This window comes from Sebastes umbrosus, chromosome 23, assembly GCF_015220745.1.
Source record: "Sebastes umbrosus isolate fSebUmb1 chromosome 23, fSebUmb1.pri, whole genome shotgun sequence".
Classification (NCBI taxonomy): domain Eukaryota; kingdom Metazoa; phylum Chordata; class Actinopteri; order Perciformes; family Sebastidae; genus Sebastes; species Sebastes umbrosus.
This window is the reverse complement of record NC_051291.1, coordinates 4,335,878-4,360,237: the sequence shown is the minus strand read 5'-3', so window position 1 is coordinate 4,360,237 and position 24,360 is coordinate 4,335,878. Positions and strand designations below refer to the sequence as shown.

At 39.5% G+C, this 24,360-nt stretch overlaps 2 protein-coding genes across 5 annotated transcripts; one reads left to right on the top strand and one right to left on the bottom strand.

Annotated features, from left to right (window-relative positions):
• Window positions 1-2,443: 2,443 nt before the first annotated feature.
• ccdc3a (coiled-coil domain containing 3a) lies at window positions 2,444-12,269 on the bottom strand. 4 transcript variants are annotated; one of them, XM_037759807.1, is made up of 4 exons: window positions 12,108-12,269; window positions 10,800-11,131; window positions 10,072-10,249; window positions 2,444-2,906 (listed from the first exon to the last, which is right to left on the bottom strand). In XM_037759807.1, exons 1-4 carry the CDS (start codon window positions 12,231-12,233, stop codon window positions 2,601-2,603), a joined length of 942 nt encoding a protein of 313 aa, XP_037615735.1. In that variant the 5' UTR covers window positions 12,234-12,269; the 3' UTR covers window positions 2,444-2,600. The 4 variants fall into 4 exon arrangements, with proteins under 4 accessions (XP_037615735.1, XP_037615737.1, XP_037615736.1 ...); XM_037759809.1 differs by having other exon boundaries at window positions 10,800-11,245; window positions 12,108-12,211; XM_037759808.1 differs by having other exon boundaries at window positions 10,800-11,245; window positions 11,911-12,185.
• Window positions 12,270-15,621: 3,352 nt separating this feature from the next.
• On the top strand, window positions 15,622-23,709 carry optn (optineurin). Its single transcript, XM_037760853.1, has 13 exons — window positions 15,622-15,835; window positions 17,613-17,737; window positions 17,991-18,190; window positions 18,307-18,468; window positions 18,652-18,836; window positions 19,042-19,144; window positions 20,117-20,232; window positions 20,462-20,611; window positions 21,468-21,552; window positions 21,702-21,860; window positions 21,992-22,134; window positions 22,443-22,525; window positions 22,755-23,709. Exons 2-13 carry the CDS (start codon window positions 17,617-17,619, stop codon window positions 22,865-22,867), a joined length of 1,620 nt encoding a protein of 539 aa, XP_037616781.1. The 5' UTR covers window positions 15,622-15,835; window positions 17,613-17,616; the 3' UTR covers window positions 22,868-23,709.
• Window positions 23,710-24,360: the final 651 nt, after the last annotated feature.

Genomic DNA, 24,360 nt, shown 5'->3' with positions numbered 1-24,360 from the left:
CATTAGCTGATTGGCATCAGCTGTCTCACTCATGCTTCACCAGCTGACGAGTAACATCCAATCATTATCCATGCAGTTTTGCTGCTCGGCTTCTTAAGGGCGCCCACAAAGAGCACAGCATTTTCTGCCGAATGGAACTGGATAACCATCTGCAATAAATTGTAAGTTCCTTTATATAATTGTTTTTGACTGAAACGATTTGAGCACTGCAAACCAAAAAGCCGTATATAAAGAAGGTGAAAAACAATGCAAAGTGTCCTAAAACCACCCTAAAAGCTAAGTCAACAGGCTAACAAATAAATACATTTAAAGCTCGGCGCAAGTAACTAGCGTACACAGTGTACTACATTGAAGTGTACTAACAGAAGTATCTGAGTGGAGACACAGCACTGGTCTGACAGAATGTAAAAACAACGGGAACATGTTTGTATTTCTTGTTATTTAAGCATCTCGATCACCGACTCAAGGTCATAATCCAACCGCTGCTTTATTCCTCGCCTCACCACCGCCGCTGAGTGTTTATGAGCCACAAGAGAGAAACTGCAATTTTGATGGATGCACCTCTTCTCTTTCTCTCTCTCCATCAAACCCTGCCTCTGGTTTTTATCGTGTTTAAGATGATTTGTTTCCTTGCATTCACTCCGTGGTCTCGTGATGTGCTCGCCTCCCTCCGGAGCTTTGGGTTTTCCAGACTGAATCGGAGGAATATTTCAGCAGCGTCCTGCTGTTCAGAACATTGCTGCCCACACAAACACATTCCAGTCACTTGATGGACCAGACACACGTCTCTCCCCAAATACTACACATCTACACGTACAGTACAACGTCTCCTCTGACCTCAACCTCTCTTAACACTCTCTGCGTGATGCTGTGGGGCTTAACTGAGCCGCCGAGTGTGTGTGGCTATTTGTTTTTTGGTGACCTAGATGTTAATAGTCTTCTTCAAAGCACTGTCACGTTCACACTGATGTTCATCACAGTTACATTTTATATGCAGAAAAGCATCCATACAAAAAACATCCACATACAAGCTGATGTTCCAGACTTTAAAAAGCTCAGATGAATAATAAATGAACCTTCTCTCAAACAACATCCAGAATTCTTATTCTCAGTTACACAAACTCTCTGCTCACAACGTCAGTCACAAAAACAAAAGTCAATAAATCACAACATCATTAAAATTAAATGTAATGTTTCTTATCATTACTTCACCAGGCTGTGAAAACATAAAAGGCATTTTTGAATGCGTCTTTTCTTTGGTTAAGTTCAGTTGTTTGGTTGTTGCAGATTGTCCTACAGTGTGTGTTGCAAAAAGCTGCTTAAACTAAAAGACTAAAAAGAAAGACTTTCAATTACTTAAAGGGACTGTTTGTAAGAATCAGAAATGCTTGTTAACAGCGACACCTGTGGCCGTTAAGTCAACGAAAGTCAGCGTCCTGATGCTGGCGCTTGTGCTCGCTCTACATAGACATGAACGAGCATCGCTCAAAACACTGAGGCGACACACATCAGCTAAAAGCACAATATCACTCTATATTCCAGCTGCTTGGCAGTAATGTTAGCTGACCAGACGAAGGTCTCTCCATGAATCAATGCTGATCCTAGTGTTCGATTTTCCTGCTTCAGCCTCCCGACCGCGGCCGGAGGGAACGGGGGAGACACCGGAGTTTTGGTCGGAGACGATAACGTTTCTCGCTGCGGAGCCCCGTCACTTCACAAGACACGGGAAACCTACCTAAAACTACGATCTCCCCCGCGTCCTTTGACCGCGGCCAACACTGTTTAACAGACGGGCTTTACTAGATAACTTTGCGGTTTTGGTGCTTCCGTGTAGTTTGTAGTGTGTAGCATAGTCACACGCGAACGCGCATGGGACACCGACCCGGATTGATTTATATGTGTAAGAAGTTACAAACAGTCCCTTTAAGACTTGACAAAGCTCCAACAGAGCCATAAAAGATATTTCACATCAGGCTGAGCGGTACTCCATCTGACTCGTAAACTGACTTTTGACATGTAAAAGTGCCCCTTTAACTAAATTCATAGTTCTCGTGGTCTTGCTGCAGCACGAACGGACCTAACTTTCTTTTGTTTTAAAACATGAACTACTTCTACCTCAGGTTGCCAGACAGTTGAATGGAAAACAGAATAATGGATCACTCTTTTTGCACTCCCGCTGTTACTGTTACTATTGTCGCTTGCAGCTCACAGCGCTTTGTGTGCCGGAGCAAAAACACATGCTATGTGATCACGGCCTGAGAAGATCTCAGAGCAGCAACTGAATCCAGTTGTAGAAGGCAGCGGAGCTACAGCACAGTACTGCTCCACCTGCAAGAGTAATCATGGAGGAAATACATGTTTGATTCTCTTTCAGGAAACTTCTTTTGTCAGGTGACACAGGAACGGTCCTGACCATCACTCTAGGTATTTTAGCAATCAGGGATACAAAAGAGAGAAGTTTATTTACAAGAAAACTATGTCGGTTATTACTATAAAAGTGTGTTTACTCATATGTTGCTATTTCTTTGTCCCTCACATAGAGACCGCCCAGCAGTCTCTCGCTCTCCACGGCCAGTTTTCAGTCCAGGTGGCGGGATTAGTTAAAGCTGGATTCTCCTGCGTACCGTCGTGCTTGCGTAACGCCCGGGCGGAGGCTCCTCCTGCGTTATGGCGTTGAGGTGATGCCCCATCCTCCGCTCCGCAGCTTTCAGCTTCTCTCGCAGCTCCGCAGCCTCCTGCTCGGCCTTGCGCGTAGCCTTGCGGGCGTTCCTCAGGGAGCGTTTCACTTTGCGAACGCGCTCCTTCAGCTGCCGGTTCCTCCTCTCCGACGCAGCCAGGCGCTCCTGTATCTTGCGGCCTCGTTCCTCCTCGTCGAACAGCGCTCCCTGCACCGAGGAGCACAGCAGCTGGAGAAAGGAGGAGATGGAAAGTCAGTTAACGTACAGGAAAGGGAAGTTGTTTTCTTAACAGGCAAACTAAACTGTCGTAAACCACCAGTTGCCATCTTGTCAGCTGGTTGAGTAGTGTGGGAGCACCAGTGATGGGATTTTCCCAGCAGCCTCTCTGAGAAAATCTTTCTGCCTTTGATGCTGTTATTTCTCCCTCTGCTCGTTGTTTTTTCTCCAACACACTTGGAAGGAGGGAGGATGGGGGGGAATAAAGTGGAGGTCTTGACCCTTGTCATTTACATTTGTCCACACAGGCTCCCTGCTACCAGTGCAAAAACACAAGGGGACCGTGTTTATGCGTGTCTGTGTAACATAAATGTATCGCCCCGTGGACTTCCTTTCCCTCGCTGACAATGTGAAGGTCACACACTTTGATGTTTCAGGGGGCCCTAATTTTCCATCTCATTGGTAGACAAGAGCTGACCTCGAACCAGCGGGGTTAACAGGGGTAAGTCACAGTGGGGAAGGCATGTGTCTTCATGTACGACTGCACTTAGTCAAAGGAACATAGAGACCCAGGAAGTGTCGTCTAATCCTTCCTTGTGCACTAAGAAATACAGTTGAGCTCACAGCACCACTATCAGGTGGTTGTGTGTTGACATGTGTATAAATGACTGTGGATATATTTTTTGCTTTGCTAAATGCATTGAAACAACAGACAGTATATTAAAGGTGCAGTGTGTGGGATCTGGTAGCATCTAGTGGTGAGGTTGCAGATTGCAACCAGCTGAAACTCTTCCGAGCTTGGAGGAGAACTACGGTGTGAATGGCCCTATCTAGAGTCAGCGTTTGGTCAACACATTCTCCCTCCCCACTCATCAAAAACTCGGCTCTAGACTGCCCGTGTTGGGAGTTTTTTCGGCCAATTCAGCATGTTGAATCGGCGGCCTAGTCCGTCAGTGAGAGAAGTTACTCTGATTGGCCGTTCAGCTTAAACGAATCAGTGTATGAGAAGAGAAACGGACGTGAGTAAAGTAAAGAAAATGATCGGTAAACGCTGCGTTGCTTCATGTACGTATCATAACAACGGCTTGTATATCCGCAGTCTTCGGCCTTCCGGTTTCCCTTTTTGAATGACAAATACAGACTACCGCGACCTGCTTGTATGGAGAGTTATTTCATTTCACGTGGGCAAAGAACGTACGGTGGTAACTGGCTGTGTTCGAGTGCAACATTTTGGCCAAGACAAAGACGACGTGAAGCTACGCAACTGGTGGCCTTCATCGCTGCTGGTTCTCTGATGTCGGGTTGGTGTGTTGCCTTATGGCAACACAATCACTTAGTTAGGGTTAGGAAACGGTCGTGGTTGACATTACCTTCATTGACGAACAACTCCAGCTACGTAATGTAGATATTAACGGCTCATTCTAAGGTAACGAAAACACAACAATTCTTATTTTCAGGTGATTATACACTGAAGAAAACATATTACTATTACATTTCATTTCTGCCCATAAATCCCCCTAAATGTTACAAACTGTTCCTTTAATAATACCAGTTTTTTTCAGCCCCTCTTGGCAATGAAGAACACATTCACATACTGCCAACAGAACTTGCTGTAGCCTGTTTCACACCAGCTTCAGATGGCTACAGAGGATGAGGGCCTCAATAGTTACTTTCATATATTCTAAGGTGTGTCTATAAGAGAAATATGATTTTATCAGAGTAAGGTTTCGGAAATATTTGCTTCTTTTTAAAGTAAAAAATGTACTGTGTTGACTCTGAAACAAGGTTCTGATGTGCAAAGATTTAGCATGTTATGGAATATACTGCATACATTTAATTATAAGGTCAGTTAAATTAAAAGTAACTTTACATTGGAGCTACTTTTTACTGAAGTTTGCACTGAAGTTTGTGTGAAAACTGTTCACAGTGAAGGTCTGTGGATCATCCTGAGTAATTTCTGAAAAAGGGAGGGTTGCATTTGTTTTGACATGCAAAGGTCTCCAGCTGGAATTGAACCAGGGTCATTGTAATTACTCTGCATGAGCCTGAGACCACTGGGTCAAGGGGGACAGCCCACTGTTGAATTTTTTAAAGGGGACATATCGTGCTCATTTCCAGGTTTGTACTTGTATTTTGGGGTGTCTACTAGAACATGTTTACATGCTTTAATGTTGAAAAAAACATATTATTTTTCTCTTACTGTCTGTCTGAATATAGTTGTATTCACCCTCTGTCTGAAACGCTCCGTTTTAGCGCCTGTCTCTTTAAGACCCCCCTCCCGAGTCTGCTCTGATTGGCTTGCGAGAAAAATTTGGTGCACCTTTGCAAAGGTCAAGTAGTGGGTGATATATTCTACGTTCTATGTTTTCTGATCTAGCAAAAAAAACTGACTGGGTTGTCTTATTTCACAGTTTGTGGGGTGGTAGGTACTCTAGATACCCAAATGTAAGAGCACAAGCACTGAAAAAGGTTAGTTTTCCATGATATGTCCCCTTTAAAATGTAATTTTCAATGCTGTAAGTACAAACTAAATCCCATTCATCTCCATTTTACTGCAGTGGAAGCATAAATCGCAGATGATGGATATCTAACAACCAACCAGTAATTTGGTGGAACCAACCCTTTAAGGGAAGTCTCTTTCTTCCCATTTAGCAAATCCAAATTACATAACATTGGTACTTTTTTTTTACAGTTTGAACCCGTTCTCATGCTCATAGGAAGCCCCTCAGTGGGACGCCCCAACACACACACACCACCTGTCAAAACATCCGGGTGTTACCTGCCTGCTGTTAAGCATCATCTGTATAAACAGTATTTAGAGCACATGCACGAAATGTCCTCAAATAAGTGTACAAAGATTTTAACACAGATAGACAGTGTCTCTTTTGTGTGCAAAACTATCAAACGTCACACTAACAATGGAATAAAAAAGACTGTATGTAATATGAAAAGAGTCCACAGATAATTATTACCCAACTTTGCAGTTTTCCTTCAGCTCCACGGGGCGTTTTAGCATCTTTCAGCTATTCATTGTTTTGGTTTTACGGGTAGCAATTTTGTTTTGGTTGTGTTTCACCGCTCTCGTTGTGGTGTCCAGTCTCAGCAGAAAGTCGACACAGTTACTGTACGTTCTAGCCGTTGAACACAGTGAAGCATTTAGCAGCTGAAAAGCCAGATATTTCCTTGAGGAGTTGGTGGAGAACAAAGCAGAGCTAAAAGCACAGTGTATATTGGACTGACATTCGTCAAGGTGGCCAGAAACACTGCTGGATATATAAATTAGCAATTGTTACTAATATGTTTGCCATATCGACTTTATAAGGTGAAGATATGTTAATGTTGTGTTTACAACTTGTTGTGCTGCCCTAGTGTGGCAAAAACATATTCTACATGTAACACAGGTAAAACTTGAGCTTGTGCACGCTGCTTCTCAGATGACAGTATGTGTTGTTCACAGTTCAAAGTGAAGCCAATGCTGAAGTGTCTTAAACTTGCATTCTTTCTAACAGCCAGCAGGGGGCGACTCCGAGAAGTCTGATTGTATAGAAGTCTATGAGAAAATGAGCCTACTTCTCACTTGATTTATTACTTCAGTAAACATTGTAAACATGAGTTTATGGTCTCAGTCGCTAGTTTCAAGTCTTCTTCAATACAGCATGATGTTCATTTAGTAAATTATGGTCCCATTTAGAGTCAGATGGACCATAAAGCAGGGGACGCTTTAGGGCGTGGCTACCTTGTGATTGACAGGTTGTTGTCCGGTCTGAGTGTGTCCGTGTTTTCATCTTAGAGCTTTAACCCTTTCAGTGTGTTTTCAGTTCATGAAAGTTAATTATAACATTTTGGCGTTCAGTTGTTCTTAGCTCCACCCTCTCATGTCACTTCTGGTTGCAAAAAAACATGTTGGCGATGGCCAAAATGCCGAACTCAAGGCTTCAAAACCATAGTCCACAAACCAATGGGTGACGTCACGGTGACTACGTCCACTCTTTACATACAGTCTATGTTTGTTCAGTATTGTTAACTCATCAACAGGTTAACAAAGAAAGAAAGAAAGAAAGAAGACAGGGTCAGAGAAAGGCAGAAAAAGAGGGAAAATAGAGAAAATAGAGCTTGTTAACAAAAGAGAGTCAACTTTCTAACTTTATATAGAGACACCCGCCTTCTGAACACACACGCACTTAGTATCTTGAGCTTCGCTATTGACGTCAAAGAGACAAGCCAGGATTTCTCCTCTTCCCCTGAGGTTTTGTTCTGCTTTGTGCGAGTGTGTGTGCGTAGGGATGGGTGATTAGAAAACAGAGACAAAAAGAGAGAGCGAGAGATGAAGAGATAGAAGGAACAAAAGGGAGGCCGAGAGCAGAAGAACAACATTAGTTTAGGCAGATGAGACAGAGAAAGTGGGAGCTTTAACTACTGAGTGAAACAGGCAGACTCTGTTGTCTTCCTTTCATCCCCGCTAAGCGTCCACATAAAATGTTAATGGGAGTCTGAAAACTTGTTAAAGGTGTTTACACGGCTGTTACAGCTGGTGTATTCCCCTCGCCGTGGTTTATAATCAAATCATTAGAGCGCATGTAAACATGGAAATGTGCTGATTAAGAAGTATTTTTGGGGGATTCGCGTCTCTCTTGCTATCAAGCGAAGGATAAGGAAAAATCTGGAAAAAAAGACAGGATATCTTTCAGGGAGAATCTGTGTTAAACCGATGAACGGTGGGCTTACAGGAGTGTCGCTGTAAAAGCTGCTCTGAGTGCCTGCTGATGAGAGGAGGCTTGAACAAAAGCTAATTGAAGGTTCTGGCAGAAAAAGTGGATCCTTCTGGGGGTGCGTCTGGTTCCCACGAGGCTGAAACCAGAAGCAAACATCCTCCAATTTTAAGGGATGTTTTGTGTTTAAACTCCAGCTGAAGGATGTCTTAAAACCTCAAAGCGCTCAAGATCCCTCGGAGATTGATAGATAGTGAAATAAGAAATAGGATCTTGTTGCTTTTAATTTAATTTTAATCACAGTCCAGCAAAAACAGAAGGAAAGAAAGAGGGTTTTTCGTTTGCCTCAGATCTGATACATGAAGGGGAAGAAGACGGTGCTTCCATCTCGTCATCTATCATAAATTCCAGGAGTAAAACACCTGTTTTGTCCCGCCTCGCCTGAAGGTTGCGGACTCTACATGCGAGTGCTCGTCCTCTAAATGAGAAGTGTGTTTAACCACTAGCTCGCTGACCTTTGACCATATAGCTCAGAGCCTGCAGGTCAAAACCCGAAGAGAAAGGAAGAGGAAGACGCCACAGCATTGGATCTTTCCTGATTAGTTTGGCAGTTTTAACTGCTGACAACAACAAAAAATGCCATAAATCAACTTCAGAAGTAATTAATCGTGTCTTTCTCAACGTCTGCTGCAGGCGGTGGTCGTGTCAGTCAGGAACAAGGTGCAACGTCCTCACTGTTACTGCGATGACGCTCAGAGATCAGTTTAAACATTTTCTGTCACAAATTACACAAATAGATGCAAATGCATTGATTTACAATTATTATTATGATGCTAATGATGCGGGTGCTGTGCGAAGTACTTTCAGTCTTTTGGGGCAAGTCGAAGCCAAGTCTCAAGTCAATGGAGACATGTCAAAGTCAAGTCTCAAGTCGATGGAGACATGTCAAAGTCAAGTCTCAAGTCAATGGAGACATGTCAAAGTCAAGTCTCAAGTCAATGGAGACATGTCAAAGTCAAGTCTCAAGTCAATGGAGACATGTCAAAGTCAAGTCTCAAGTCAATGGAGACATGTCAAAGTCAAGTCTCAAGTCAATGGAGACATGTCAAAGTCAAGTCTCAAGTCGATGGAGACATGTCAAAGTCAAGTCTCAAGTCGATGGAGACATGTCAAAGTCAAGTCTCAAGTCGATGGCGACATGTCAAAGTCAAGTCTCAAGTCAACGGAGACATGTCAAAGTCAGACTTGAAAGAAAGTCTCAGTTTTTAACTGATCAAATCAAGTCTTTAAGCTCTAATTTAAGTCGATTCTTACAACACTTGAGTCCAAGTCATGTCTCAAGCCCTGATCTTTATGGCTTAACTCCGACCTGAGTCTCAACTCTCAAGTCTACAACTCTGATACAAATACGGTGAATCTGAAGTTACTGTAACGACACAGTGCCGGCCAAATGAAAAGCTCTTCAACATCTAAACAGTTGCCATTGGATCCTTTCAAAATGAAGGCAAAGACTTGTGCAGCTCCATCTCCAGCCGCCGTGTTCTGTCTTGTCTGAAGTGCGACCTGCTCACAACTTCACTCAGAGGAGGCGCGATAATAAATGCAACAGACCTTTCTTCTTCTGTTGACGGGGTTCGGCTTATCTCTGGTCCCAGGTCAGCAAATATTACTTCATTCATGCTGATAAAATTTATAAATCAAAGCTGCAGACTGACACACTTTCAAATGGCTGCCTGGCAGAGATGTGGATCTCTGCTGTTATTTGACCTTTGACCTCTGGATGGTCAGTATCCTGTCTGCCCTGAGGAGACAGACGGACGGACCTCGACCAATCAGCTTTGAGTATTTATTTATCTTTTTGAAGATCAGAACGGTGAGTGTGTGTGGCTCTGCACTGTAGTTAACGTGTGTTTCTAGTGATCCTCACCACATTCCTGTCAGCACAGTCACAACTCAAGGATTAGGTGTCCACACACACACACACACTCCGAACCAAATCCTCGCTCTGCCGTCTCACTTTTCTTCCACTGAATTCACATTTTAGCTACAACAGTATATTCATATAAACCCCAAAACCGTAACAATAGTTGTAAGCACGCACCCACCCCCATACCATCTCCTATCTCCCATCTCCAGGTCCCGGCACCCTGCTGCTGCTTGTCTGGACTGTTAATCTGTTATCTCCGTGGTAACGAGATGGTGTCGGGTTTGTTTACATCCTCTGTAAACACCAAGAAAGCTGAACTAAATAAGAGACATTTTTATCTTATTCTTCCCAGAAGGTAATGAGGTTTGCACAAGAAGATGGGAGTTTTGTTTTCAAGGAAGCAGCAAGCATTACTATGGCAACCAACTAACTATCAAATCATGCTGCGCCGCTGTCCTCAGGGTTACAAATTCTTGGCTTTAGACTTTTAAATGGAGAACAGTTGCATGATAACATTGCACTACTATACAGGAAGCCCTACCCTGCTGTCCTCCTGGGTGTCCCACTCGGGGCTGAAGGTGTGGAAAGGCTGGCTCCCTTGGGTGCAGTTGGAGAACTGGAAGAGGCTGGAGAACGTGCGCCTGTTGTCGGACGTGTCGGGGAAGATGGCGTCCTGGAAGTTGACGCCGTGGGGGAGGATGTTGTAGTTCTCGTCCATCCTGCGGAGGAGATAAACAGGAAAGCTGTGAGCAGATTAAATTATTGGGTTGTACAGTAGCTGTTTTGAAATTGCAGCAACCAAATCTTTTGCAAGCTTCACAGGTCAATGCATTCTATATGTTAGAAATGCATATTTAATGAGCCTGTAGTTTACTGCTTTGCAGGTAAAATCTTCCTTTGCAAAATAACTTTGCAACCACAGCTGTCTGATAGATGTAGTGCATAAAAAGTACAACATTTAAAGTCTCACTTAATGGAAATACTTAAGACAGCCTCGAGTGGTATACCTCAAAATGATATTTAAACACAGTAATCTTGTTTGAGTGTAGATCACAGTCTGCGCCAAAACAAACTGACAAGAAACAATAACTATGAGAGGGTTAGTTTAAAGTTGCTATTTTGCAAAAAGCACTTCTTGTCTGGCAGAAAGTTTTTATTGGAAGTTGTATAATTTTAGTGACAACAATAACATTTCCAGACTGGGTTAGTATTTAGAGTCCAAATGTGTGTTGGAACTATTTTGGATAACTGGTGTCCTTTGCACCTCACCTGAGGAAGAAGAAGTAGGAGTAGTTCTCCATCACGGTGTGGGACTGGCAGGACAGGTACCCGAGTCCGGTCAGGTTGAGTCTTGACCCCGATGGCACCTCCAGCATGCTGCCCCAGGCCTGATCGCACAGCAGCTCCACCTCTGCAGAGTACAGCAGCCCTTCCTCCGCGCCCTCGTACCCGTACCCGAACCCGAAGGGCAGCGAGTTGTACAGGCTGCCCGCACCGCCTCCTAGTGGCTCCCGGTGGATGGCGAGGACCCGGGCGTACACGATGATCTCCGCCAGCTCCGCCCGGCAGACCTCGCTCAGCGGCCGCCACTCAGAAGGCAGCTGGCACCCGTGCGTAAAAGTGTCCATATGCGGGAAGACGCACAGCGCAATGAGGATGAAAGCCGTGGGAAACATGCTGGAGAGCAGTTTTGTAAACTCTGTGGTGATGCTTCACTGAAGAAAAGTTTGATTTTAGGTTTAATTTTAGGTTTGATTCATAAGTTTAAGAGAAAAAAGTCGTAATATTATGAGTATAAAGTCACAATATTATAATGTATTAATTTTACGTGTTATTCTCTTTTTTCTCATAAAGTTATGACTTTATTATTGTAATATTACGACTTTTTTTCTCGTAAAGTTACAACTTTTTTCTCGTAATATTACGACTTTTTTTTTTAATATTAAGATTTTTTTTCTCGTAAAGTTACGACTTTATTCTCATAATATTACGACTTTTTTTCTCGTAAAGTTACGACTTTTTTTCTCGTAATATTACGACTTTTTTTCTTAATATTAAGATTTTTTTTCTCGTAAAGTTACGACTTTATTCTCATAATATTACGACTTTTTTTCTCGTAAAAATTATGACTTTTTTCTCATAAATTTATGACTTTATTCTCGTAATATTACGACTTTTTTTCTCATAAAGTTATGACTTTTTTTCGTAATATTACGACTTTTTTTCTCGTAAAGTTATGACTTTATTCTCTTCACTGAAGAAAAGTTTGATTTTACTAATTGATTAAAATTTACTTTTTTGTTCTCTTCAAGCACACAAGTTGCTAAAAGTGAGTTAAAAGAGCAAACAAAAAGTTGCATTTAAAGAACTTGATGGTTACCTGGACGCTTGAAGAAGCTCTACTTCACCAAAAAAACTCTAAAAATATGCCAAGTAACTTTTTGCACAAAATTCCACTATGCACAGTGCATCTGTCCAATTACTAACCTTGCATAAACTCCTTGTTTTTCTCTTCCAGACTCTTAAAGAGAACTCAAATAGTCAAATCAATTCTGCAGAAAGTTAAACCTCTCCAACCTGTTGCTGTCCTCCCAGTGTTTCCACCTCATCTGTCTGTCTGGTGCAGGAGAGACAAGCTTCACCAGAGCTCACTGGTGCTGCGTTCAAGGACTGATGTGACGCTCCGACATTTGATATTTTCATGTGAACTGGTCGGTGTGCCCTATAGTGCTGTCTTGTTGGAAAATATTAATATGGTGGATCAACAATCAATCAATCAAGCTTTATTTATATAGCACCTTTCTTTTCTTTTTTTTATTCTTTCTTTTTTCCTTTTTTCAAGGCTGTTTTCATATATGCAATCCGCTGTTTGTAATTACAACTGTCTATAAACCAACTTTTAAGTAGATGAGCTCACAGACAAACCCATCAAGTACACTATAGAGAAAACAACCTCAACATTCAAAACCAAAACAAAACCAAGAAAAGAAATAACAATAATAATAATGACAAAAAGAAAGAGTTGTGTTAAAAAAACAAAATAACAAAGCAAACAAAAAAAACACACATAACAAAAAAATATATACATTTAATATATATAGCACCTTTCAAACAAGTCAAATGCAATTCAAAGTGCTGTACAGAAAATTGACAAAAATATAGAGTGTTAAAAATGGATTTAGAGACTAATGCACACACCAAAACAACCAATATAAAAGTTCATTGAATAAGAAAACAATAAAAGATATGTATATAAGATATATATAAAGATAAATAAAATACAAGAAAATATAAATAACAATAAAAATAAATAAATAAAATTATGAAACTACACAAAATAAGCAGATTGTATTAAAATAATGAAACTTTAATAAAATAGAATAAAATAGATAATGATCAGCAATAAAATGTTGATCAAACCATATAAAGTAAAATAAACACTATAATAATGATGATAAATAAATTAAGTATGAACAATAAAACCGTAAAATTATAAAATTATAAAATTATAAAATACTACATAAGCGTTAAGATTTAAAACCTGTTGAACTGAATAATGTCCTTAACACTGTAAAGCAAATAGTGCATCCATCATAACACATCATTTTATTTATTTTATTTATTTTATTTATTTTATTTATTTTATTTATTTTATTTATTTTATTTATTTTATTTTATTTTATTTGTTTTATTTTATTTTATTTAAGTAATAGTAGAGTGGCTATTCTTTTTTCCCACCAGATCATCATTGAACTGAACTCTTTTGGATGCAACTCTTGAGAAGTTTCCAATTTTCCATTAACGCACTTGAAAGCATCCAAGAGGATCAGAGAGGGGAAAAAACAATCAGTCCCAGTGAAGTAGGAAAATGATTTGTGTTACTGTCTGTTGTGTGGAGAGCATGTCCAGGAGAAGATCTTCCTTGAAGAGGTTCCAAGTTAATAATCAATTTCACAATTGATTGATAATAGTAGTCTAGAGTGGAACACATGAGATAAATATGAGGATAATGACATCCATTATTCCTCCTAAGCACTTCAATAGGCTACTAAATATCTACAGAAATCATGATGTGACCTGCATGGATTTATCATCTGCTCCTGTTTTAATATTCTCCATAAAACAGCAGACAGTTTGGCCCCAAAATGCACATCATGATACACTATCATTAGGACCTTATATATGATAGTACCAGGCAGTTTCGTTTAACCACCGCCAAAGATTTTTGTGTTACAGCTATTTAATTTTCATTTCAAAATGTATTTCAAACATGTAGACTAGAAAAAATAAATAAAAGAAAATAAAGAAAAAGAGAATGATCATAACAAGTGGACAGTCAGAAAGAAGTAGTATTTACATACAATGAAAAGCACAAGACAAAGAAATTGTCAAAAGCTTGATGCCTTGATTCCAAAAGGAGTGAGGAGAAGTATAAACTTATTTAATCCCACCCCTTCTCCATAAATCCATTATTAATTATTAACCAGCTTCCTTACTGAGCCATACATATACTCTAATTATATTTTCCTAAATTTGTCTAACTATAATTATTATTATTTATAATTATTCTAACTATAATTATTACCTTTAATCTGTGTCATACAGAAATATAAATTAATTACTGATATAATTATCCTTATCAAAATATAAATTTGTTATCAATCCAGAATACCAATTCATTACTTCTAATATAACTTAATCACAATACCAATTCATTACTTACTATGGATTTCTGCTTAGAAAACGCTGCCATCTAGTGGACACTGACATGAACAGCATGTATATTTCTCTTTTATTTATAGGTCTAATAGATTGTCTAAATAAATCGAATAAATGCTGTGATATTTTATATTTGCCTAAATGGGCCACTTTGTAAACAAGTTTGGACTAAAGCAAAAAAAAATAAAAATTTAATGATATTACATCAGGATGAATTATAATACTTGGGAATATTATTTTACAAAAACACATCAAGGTCATTAAAGAATATCATTAAATAATAATAATAATTATAATAATAATATTGCCAGGTATTATACATCAGGATGAATTATATTTTAATTATTATAATTTATTAGTCACCTACACATGACACATGTCAGGTTAGGGAGTTTCCAGTGTTTCCTTTCTTGTTGCCAAGGTGACTCCAGAGGGAATTCCAGCTGTCAGCAGCTGGATGACCCCGCCCTCAGCGGCTCTGTGACGTCATTTCGAGGAAATGAAAACCTTAGTTAAACACACCAGTCAGAGAGCTGACAGTTATTACAATGAGGACAGAAAGTAAGGCAATTCAGCCTTCAAAATAAGAGCTTAAACTGCTCATTTTCCAGAAGATTTGTCACCTATTTTTGTTCTTTGTTCTTTTGCTACCAAGTTAAGTAGCAAAATATAATAAAATAAAAGTAGAAATTATAGTGTATTTACAAAAAATATGCAGTATAATAATAAAGGAAGTACTTAGTATATGGTAATTATAGAGGAAAATATATATATATATATATATATATATATGGGAGTAGTAGAGGTTGCATACTATAAAAATATTGCACAGGCATTTATTTTTATTTTTTATATTGCAAATATTGCATTGATTGAAGTATTGCACTTTTTTATTGCACTTTTTGTGAGGGAGAGTGTTGTATGATATACATATACAGTATATATATATAATTATTATTATTAATTTGATCTTATAACTTGCAAAATCTCATATTCATAAATCTATAATATATAATAATATCGAGAATTTGTTTTTGTATAAGCCCAAATTCAGTGACCTCTGGCACATTTTAATGCTACTATTCCATCATATACACTGATCTTAATTATTGTAAACATGTAGTGAATTATTGTAAAAGAGAATTAGGCTTCTAGTGTGTTTTAGCCAACATTCTGTAATAGTTATTAATATTTAAAACCACGTCTATTCCTGACATATTAGAACTTTCCTAATTTAGAATCATAGAATCATCATAGAATTTCTTTTTTTTTTTTTTTTTTTAAACAAAAAGTCCCTTTAAAACATAATAGAAATTATTGGCAAACGTTTTGCATTTTTTTTTTGTGTGAATGTAGGCTAGTTATGACTCCTTTCAGACAAAAAAAAATATTGTCCCAAAGGGGAATTTTATTATGAAAACAACCACCGGAAGTGCTTGGTTTCCCTACGTCACTTGAAGTAGCAACAGAAACCAGGAGCAGCACAAGGTTGCTCGACACATTGTTGCCATCTCTCTCTCAGATCTCTCTCTGAGTGTTGTTGGAGTGAACATCCAGACTGTGTTGAGTCTCTGAGCTGACAGCAGGTGAGTTAAACATCTAAAGGTGTTTTTAAAGTGTTGCTGTGACGCAGTTCTGCTCAGGTTAAACAACATCCGTGTTGTGTAATAAGTTAACTTTCTCAGTGTTTGCTGGAGGAGGAGGAGCTCACAGGACAGGCCCAGCAGGAGAAAGTGAAAGTAGAATTAAATGTATTTGTGTCAGTAAGTTATTGTGTGTGTGGGCAGAAGCAGACCACAGTGTGTTTATATAACGTTATCATGGTGCTGTGTTGTTATTGTTAATGTCATTAAACTACCATGTGACCTGCTGAGGAGATAATTCAGCCTGTATGCTTCTTTTCTGCTGCTGCATGCTGAAGCACTGAGTCACTGCATGATGTCAGCATGGGGAATTTTATTATCATGTGATTTGTTGACTTGAAAACACAAGTAAAGTTATTTACATAGAGGACAATAAATAGGCTAAGTTCCTATATTTTTATACTATATTTTTAATTATAATTTTGAAATGATTTCATGTTCCTGTTGTTATGATTATGTCCAGACTACATGACAATTACCTCTGAATTGAATAAACATTGTATCTCAGTGTGTTTAAATTAAATCCCACAGTCCCACACTGATCAATACTAAGACCAATAAGTAATGGTAATAATAATAATGATGCTATGTATTTTATTTCTATTTTACTTTATTTTTTTATTTTTATTTTATTTTATTTATTGTATTTGAATTTGTTGTATTATTTTACAACATAAACATTGTATCTTAGTGTGTGTAATTTAATTCCCACAGTCCCACACAGATCAATAAAAAGATCAATAAATAATAGTAATAATAATAATAATAATAACAATGAAAATGATACTCCGTAATATTATATATTTTATTTTGTTTATTTTATTTAGTTATTTTGGGGGGTATTTAGTAATAGCATTATTAGTAATAATTTTATTATTTTACAACATAAACATTGTATTTAAATTAAATCCCCAAGTCCCACACAGATCAATAAAAAGACCAATAAATAATAGTCATAATAATAATAATAATAATAATAATAATGATACTATGTAATATTATATGTTTTATTTGTATTTGTATTTTATTTATTTATTTTTATGGGTGTGGGGGGTACTTAGTAATATCCTTATTAGTAATAATTTCCTTATTTTACAACATAAACATTATCTTAGTGTGTAAATTGAATCCCATAGTCCCACACGGATCAATAATATATTTTATTATTTCATTTTTATTTAATTATATATTTTATTTGAGTGGGATATTTAGTAATATCATTATTAGTAATACTTTTATAATTTTATTTATTTATTTTTCAATTGATGTTTTGTTTTGAATTATGCTATTTTTTTGTTGATAATTTCCAATGCATATCTTTAAAACCCATAAAAATTAAGTCCAATATTCCAAAGAGAAAACCTGCAACATCATTTATTTATTTATTTTTTGAATTTAATTTTATGTTCAGAACTGACTGTACATGAAATCATGTTAAATGCAAATAAGCAAAGTGATCGATCGGCTTTGGGTCTGAAGATGTGCAATGGCCTAACTGAATAACTAACTTTCTTCCTAGTTGGAGAAAAGAAAGTTAGTGTTTCCCTCAACAGTCGTGTGTCTTCACTATATATTTATTAAATCTTGTCTATTTGAGATGGAACGAGAGCTAGAGGATGTCAACCGTATTATCATTTCTGATAGTTACAAATAAAATAATCTTATATTTTATAAATATAAATAAAAATCTCTGTCTCTTCTTTTATTTCCTCCCTCTCAGCGTCATGGCGTCTGGAGGCCCCATAATGAACGGCGACATCTCTCGCTCTCCCACTCAGACGGGCACGCTGGAGGAAACCCTGCAGCAGATGAACATCCTCATCCAGGAGAACCGAGACCTGAAAGGTGAGAGCAGCTTTTTATGTGTTGTTGCTGCACTATTCTACAGCAAAGAAGTCTGTTCCCGTCCTTAATGCTCTTATCAAGTCCACCAAAGTGTCTAGGGTCAAAGGTCAGTGGACGTTGTGTTCCTGTCGGCTCATGTCAGGGTGGAGTTTCAGAGTTGTAGTGTGATAAACCAGCTGGAGCAGTGTGTTGGGACAGGAAAGGCATGATAGCTATGGAAAGGCTAACACAATTTATATTTATTCTCGTTCAGAGGCCCTGCGTCAGACCAACATGACGATGAAGGAGCGCTTCGAGGGTTTGTCCGCGTGGCGGGAGAAGCAGCGGGAGGAGCGGGACTTCCTGGAGAACAAGCTGGAGGAGGCTCGGGGCTGCATGGAGACGCTGACCCTCCAAAACCAGGAACTGGGTCGGAGGATAGAGGACGAGGGGAAGACAGGAGGAAGCTTGCTGGTGAGAATGTAACCCCGGATGCTGCTTTTGTTTGTTATGTATTGTGTCAAAGCAGCTTGTGACCACCCAATAACTACTTAATTTCCCACATTGGTAACACGTGATGTCATCTGCAGGCGATGTCATCCAATCAGAGTACAGAGCTGGACGCCCTGCGTGCCTATGTCGCTCGCCTGCAGGCAGAGAAGAACGACCTGGTGGCCATGAACTCTGAGCTGCAGCTGAGGGCTGAGCAGGACTCACACGATGACTCCTTCATTGAGATCATCACGGTCTCGGTGAGGAGCAACGCACACGCACACACATGTCAAATTGAATTAAACATATATAATCAGTGTTTCCCTCAGAATCTTCTTCTATTCAGCCTCATCTAACACAAAAAAATCCTCCATTTACACCCACCAACCCTGCTGACAACTAGAGTCAGCATTGATCTAACTGGCTGTTTTTTTTCTCCTCAGGATGGAGGCGTGGACGGCGTGAACGACGTGTGCGGTTCGGAGCGCAGCAGGCGTCCGGAGCTGAACATGACGGCGTCGCGGCTGGACAGCGAGGAGATGACCGTCAGCCAGCTCCTCCAGTCGCTGAGGAATGAGGCACAGCGGGCCGAGCGGCTGCAGGTCGAGCTGCAGGCTTCTGCTGCCAGGTAGAGGACAGCAACTTAGAGGAGCGGTTCACCATTAAATGATCTGCTCTCATCGTTGGTTTATAGCATCAGGAAACACACTTTTTTTTCCTGTAAACTGAACTAAATTGGTTTGTTTTTAAGTGCAATGTTTTCATAAAGTTCTTTATTTTTATCTAAGTCTGACAAATAAATTTGACCATTTTTTAAACAAATTATCCTACAGAATTACAGAGCTGGAGGAGAGGAAGAGTATTGTGGATCAATTAACACAGACCACCCAAGCAGAGACTACAGAGACCAAGGAGGATTCTGGAAAAGAGGAAAAGGTATTTACTCACTAGTGAAAGTATTAAAACTAGAAAGCATTTTATTTCAGTAAAAGAAGAATGTAAGTCAGATAGGTAGTTTTGACTGTATCATTCTAATGTGCGTATTCTGATGACAGGTTGCTGTTAAAGTAACCTTCCACATCACATTTAAAGGGCGGGTCCATTATTTATTTATATATTTTCTTAGGTTTTTATATCATTCTGTAGCTTTACAGTAGTGTTCCTTATGTATTAAAATCCGAACAGTCAAAGTTTGGTCGAAGTATGAACTTTTGAGCATCAACATGCTTTTTTCCCATGCCCTTCTAAAAACTTTTTCCCGTGTTACCTGACGTAGATTTCTGCATGATGACGTTCTACATAATATACATATATCATTATCCATAGTCAGTGTAACGTAGATTGCGGTTGGCACACTCCCAGTTCAGGTCCCAAAGTCACACAATAACACAAATAAACTAACCGACCGATGCAGCAGCAGAACTCCTGTGTTCTGTGAGGTTAAATTACTGTTTCTGTCAATGGAGTCTGGTGGCTTTGAGGAAAACGATATGACGGCTTCAGTTCCCCGTTAAAAAGGCTGTCTAATGGTGAGATAAAGCAATGAAAGTATTCTAAACATAGCGTACACTTAAATTAATATTGACAGCCGCTTTACCTCGCCCTCAGACAGCCCTTTCTGACGGGGAACTTAAGCTTTTATATCGCTATCTTGAAAGCCACCAGACTCCATTGATAAAAACAGCAATTTTAATATATACATAAAACTCCACTTCAAAAAATCCAAACTCTATCAGTTATTTCCGGGCAAAGAACACAGATGGACCCGCCCTTTAAAGAACCTAATTTCTTTGTCTCATCTGTGCGTACTGTTGTTGATCTACGACTATACAATTGCCATACCGGGCAGAGGTCCACTGATGTTTCCTTATGGTAATGTTCGTGTGTCATTATGCAAATATTTTTCAGGCAGCATCTGAGGTGGAGAATCTGAAGTCTCAGATGATGACGCTGTTCAAAGAGCTGCAGCAGGCCCAGAGCAAGCTGGATGAAGCGGAAGGCATGAAGAAGAACCTGCAGGACAGGTTAGGCCAACACATACACACATTCAAACACTTTCACATCTTAACATGCAAACCATTTAGTAAAGAAGCCAGCAAAAATAATACATAACAACCTATAATTCTTCTACAGCAATTAAGGCCACCGTTAATGTGTTGTGTTTGGCTCTTTAAAGGGGAGCAAACATTCCTCTTTGAATGGATGTTCCTGTGCTTGATCTTGACCTGTACATATGTATTCTCTTGTGTCTAGATGTCGGGAGGTGGAGCATGACGTGGTCACTCTGAAGGCTCAGCTGGGGGAGAAACAGGCTGTTCAGACGGAGAACGACCGGCTGAAGCTGCAGGTGGACAGCATGCAGGCCCAGAGCCAGATAGAGCAGAGGAAGTCCGGGGAGGAGAGGTCAGAGGTCACACACACACATATATACGGAGACATAGGATAGAGTGAACTCCCTTTGTAGTCACACTCACAGCTGAATGAAACACCCTTCTTTAAGGTGTAGGGTAGAAATACAGCAGCAAGCTTTGGGACGAACTACCCTCTCTCCCACGGAAACAGGAACTGTCGTAACATTTTGTGGTTTTGTAACCGTGGTTTTGTAACCGTGGTTTTATATCAAGCAGCAACTGTCATATACACAGCACTAATAATAAGCTACATACGTACCAGTGTGGGCATACAAGGAATTTGATTTGGTGTTTTAGTGCATAAACAAGAAACATAAATATAAGGGCTGTCAAAGTTAACAATATCTGTCATTGTTTTGTGTCGTTAATTGATTTCCAATAATAGATTTATACATACATTTGCATAAAGCAGCATATTTGCCCACTCCCATGTTGATAAGAGTATTAAATACTTGACAAATCTCCCTTTAAGGTACATTTAGAACAGATAAAAAACGTGTGATTAATTTGCAATTAATCGCGATTAAATATTTTAATCGATTGACAGCCCTTATAAATATAGAATAGAAAAAAAATACAATAAATATATATAATATAAAGGCCCACAGCCTGGTGATATTAATGTGAATCTCTACTGCTTTTACTCTCTAGACAAATGAGAAACAGTTTTAATTGTTTTTTGACTGTACAAGAATAACTTAAAATATGAATGGCACTGATTTGCATTGGAAACCCCCATTTTCCTCAGAGTCTATTTCCCAGTAGTGATTAGTCTATATTTGGACACACACACACTGAGTCACCGGTAACCCCCTTCCTTCCTTCCTTCGTTCCTTCCTTCCTCACAGGAACAACCTGGCCCAACTGAAGGATGCCTACACCAAGCTGTTTGAAGACTACAATGAACTCAAAGAGGATAAGAAGAAGAGAGAGGTCAGTTTATGTTGCATAATGTAAAAGACCCTTTTAGCAACAGATAACCAAATCCTGCATATTTCCACCAAACCTAATGCAGTTATAAGAGTATAAACAATCAGAAATGAGAGCCAGACGTGTTTGACCTTTGCCCTCTGGTCTTGCAGTCTCAGCTGGTGCAGAAGGAGTTAGTGGACGAGCTGCAGGAACGGCTGACCGCCGCTGAAGAGGCCCTGGCTGCTAAACAGAACGCCATTGATCACATGAAGCAGGAGATGTTCAGTAAGGAGGAGGAGCTGCAGACCATATCTGTGTTCCAGGCTCAGGTCAGTGGGTGTGGGTGTATAATTAATCGATGTCGAGTAAACCCCAGCATCTATCTATCTATCATTGGACCCTGAGTATCAGAAATCCACATGACAACATGGTGGTCATCGTGCTTTTCGTTGTACTGCAGGCAGAGGTCTACTCCTCCGACTTCTACGCAGAGCGAGCAGCGAGGGAGAAGCTCCATGAAGAGAGGGAGCGTCTGGCTACTCAGCTGGAGTATGTGAAGAAGCAGAACACCCAGCTGCAGGACGAGATGGACTCAATGGGCAGGTATGGAATCAAACAGAAGACCATGTTTGCTTTTATGCCTGTCGTTCGGTTCAGTCGGTCGGCACAGAGGAATAAATACGATACAGTACATTGTTCCCTTTCAGTTCTAGTTTGGTTCCTTTTCACACTGTAACCGAGCTGTAAACATGACGTAATAAGGCCTCATTCATTCATTCATTCATTGGACAGTTTTGGTGATGTCATCCTGCATCATCAGTGCCACGTGGACGTGCTACCATGGTTACTAAATAATCTTGCATAAACAGAAGCGGTTTGAGATCCCCCTTTTTTCTTGTGTTTCTCTACAGGCGGGGTCTGAACGAGATGCAGAAGAGACACCCGTCACTGGGAGCAAATCCACACGGAGCCGGCCCTAGTCTGGTTGGAAGAGGTACATGTGGGTTTTTTTATAGGGCTGTACCGAATAGTTCGAAGCTTCGGTCTTCGGATCTTCTTTCATAACATTCGAATTCTAAATCAACATTCGAATGTTGCGCAGCTGTTTTTTGCATGTCTCTTCATTGTGTTTAAACACTGTATTTCTGCACAGTTGCACATAAAGATCAGGCTACACTGTTATTACATGTTCAGGTTGTGATCAGTATGTCTCTGACTCTCAGGTGCCGACTGGCAGCATCAGGGAAATATCCCCGAACACGCCTGTCCCAAGTGCATGGAGATCATGCCGGACCTGGACTCCCTGCAGATCCACATCATGGACTGCATCAACTAGACCTCCGTCATTACGAGCAACCATGACAACAGCGGCTGCATTAGCACCTTAATCTGAGTCTTCCTCCTGCTTTTACCTGTACCTCGTCTTGGATCCCTGAGACAACTCACCATAGCTCCACGATAAACTCATTACCTTTCAGTCTAGAATGGGAACACTTTACTTTGGGTAGAATTTAGATAGAGGGATTTTAAAGCTGCATTGAGGGTTCTTCTGATGAGAATTGGTCCTCCCTTTTTTGTTAAATTTGAGAATTGCTTATAAAGATTTGGAATAGAACAAAATCTTGAAGGACACATCTTGCAGGTTTTGGGCTCATGTCATCTGGCACATTGTCTGTTTGTTGCTGTGACGACTGAAACAAAGCTGAAGGTGACTTTCTTCAAGGAAAAACCAGTCTGGAAAGAAACACTGCACGAATCCCTCGATAAGATATTATTTTTGGAGCTGTCTGCCTGTCATGCAGTTAGTTCAGCTTTTACAAGTTGCATTTGTTTACCAAGTATTTGGATGCTGAAGGCTTTTTAAAAATATTTTATTTTGGTTTCTTTTTAATGTAATTCTTTCTATATTCCTTTGCTTGAAAAGGATATTTTAGTTCAAGACTGGGTTGTTGGTGTCGGTGGGAAAAGGAGCATGCACCATGTAGGCACTTTAATATGAAGATATATATTTTATTCAGATGATACCCGGTAATTAGAATGTAATATATTTAACTTGTTAATCAGCAACAGCCTTTGTAAGTCTGTGTGTAGGAGGCTCCAGATGATTCTGTAGATTATAAAGGATTTTACGACTCCATGTTGTACTTCTGTGAATGAAAAATAAAATCTGCAAAATTCTGTCTGCTTTTTTAGTTCTATTGTGACATAACAAAACCTGGGAGATTATTTCTCTAAGTATCTGAAAAAGACTTGAGATAGATATTTTATTCAATGATAAAATTAACCATAATTTAACCTGAACGTAGTGATATTTAAAGGTCCCATATCATGCTCATTTTCAGGTTCATATTTGTATTTAGGTTTCTACTAGAACATGTTTACATGCTGTAATGTTAAAAAAAACCTTTATTTTCCTCAAACTGTCGGCCTGAATATGCCTGTATTCACCCTCTGTCTGAAACGCTCCGTTTTAGCGCATTTTGACAGAATTGCGACGGAATTGCAACAGAATTGCGTTGCTAGGCAACAGCTTGGGTCCATGTGTACTTCCTGTGAGCTGATGACATTCACATACACTGCAACAGGAAATAAACTGGGACACATTTAGAATGTTTACGTTTAAATCTGTGTAAAGGGTCTAATGATTGTATATTTGTGACATCACAAATGGACAGAAATCCTGACAGCTTGTTTCAAATGCAGAATTTTCTGAATCGGGCAGTGTGTGTATTTCCCTGTGGATTGAGCGTTTCGATACTTTCACAGTATTTATATAGAACTTAAACATGCTTTATAATATAAAAAACGTGAAAATCTTACTTTTTTATA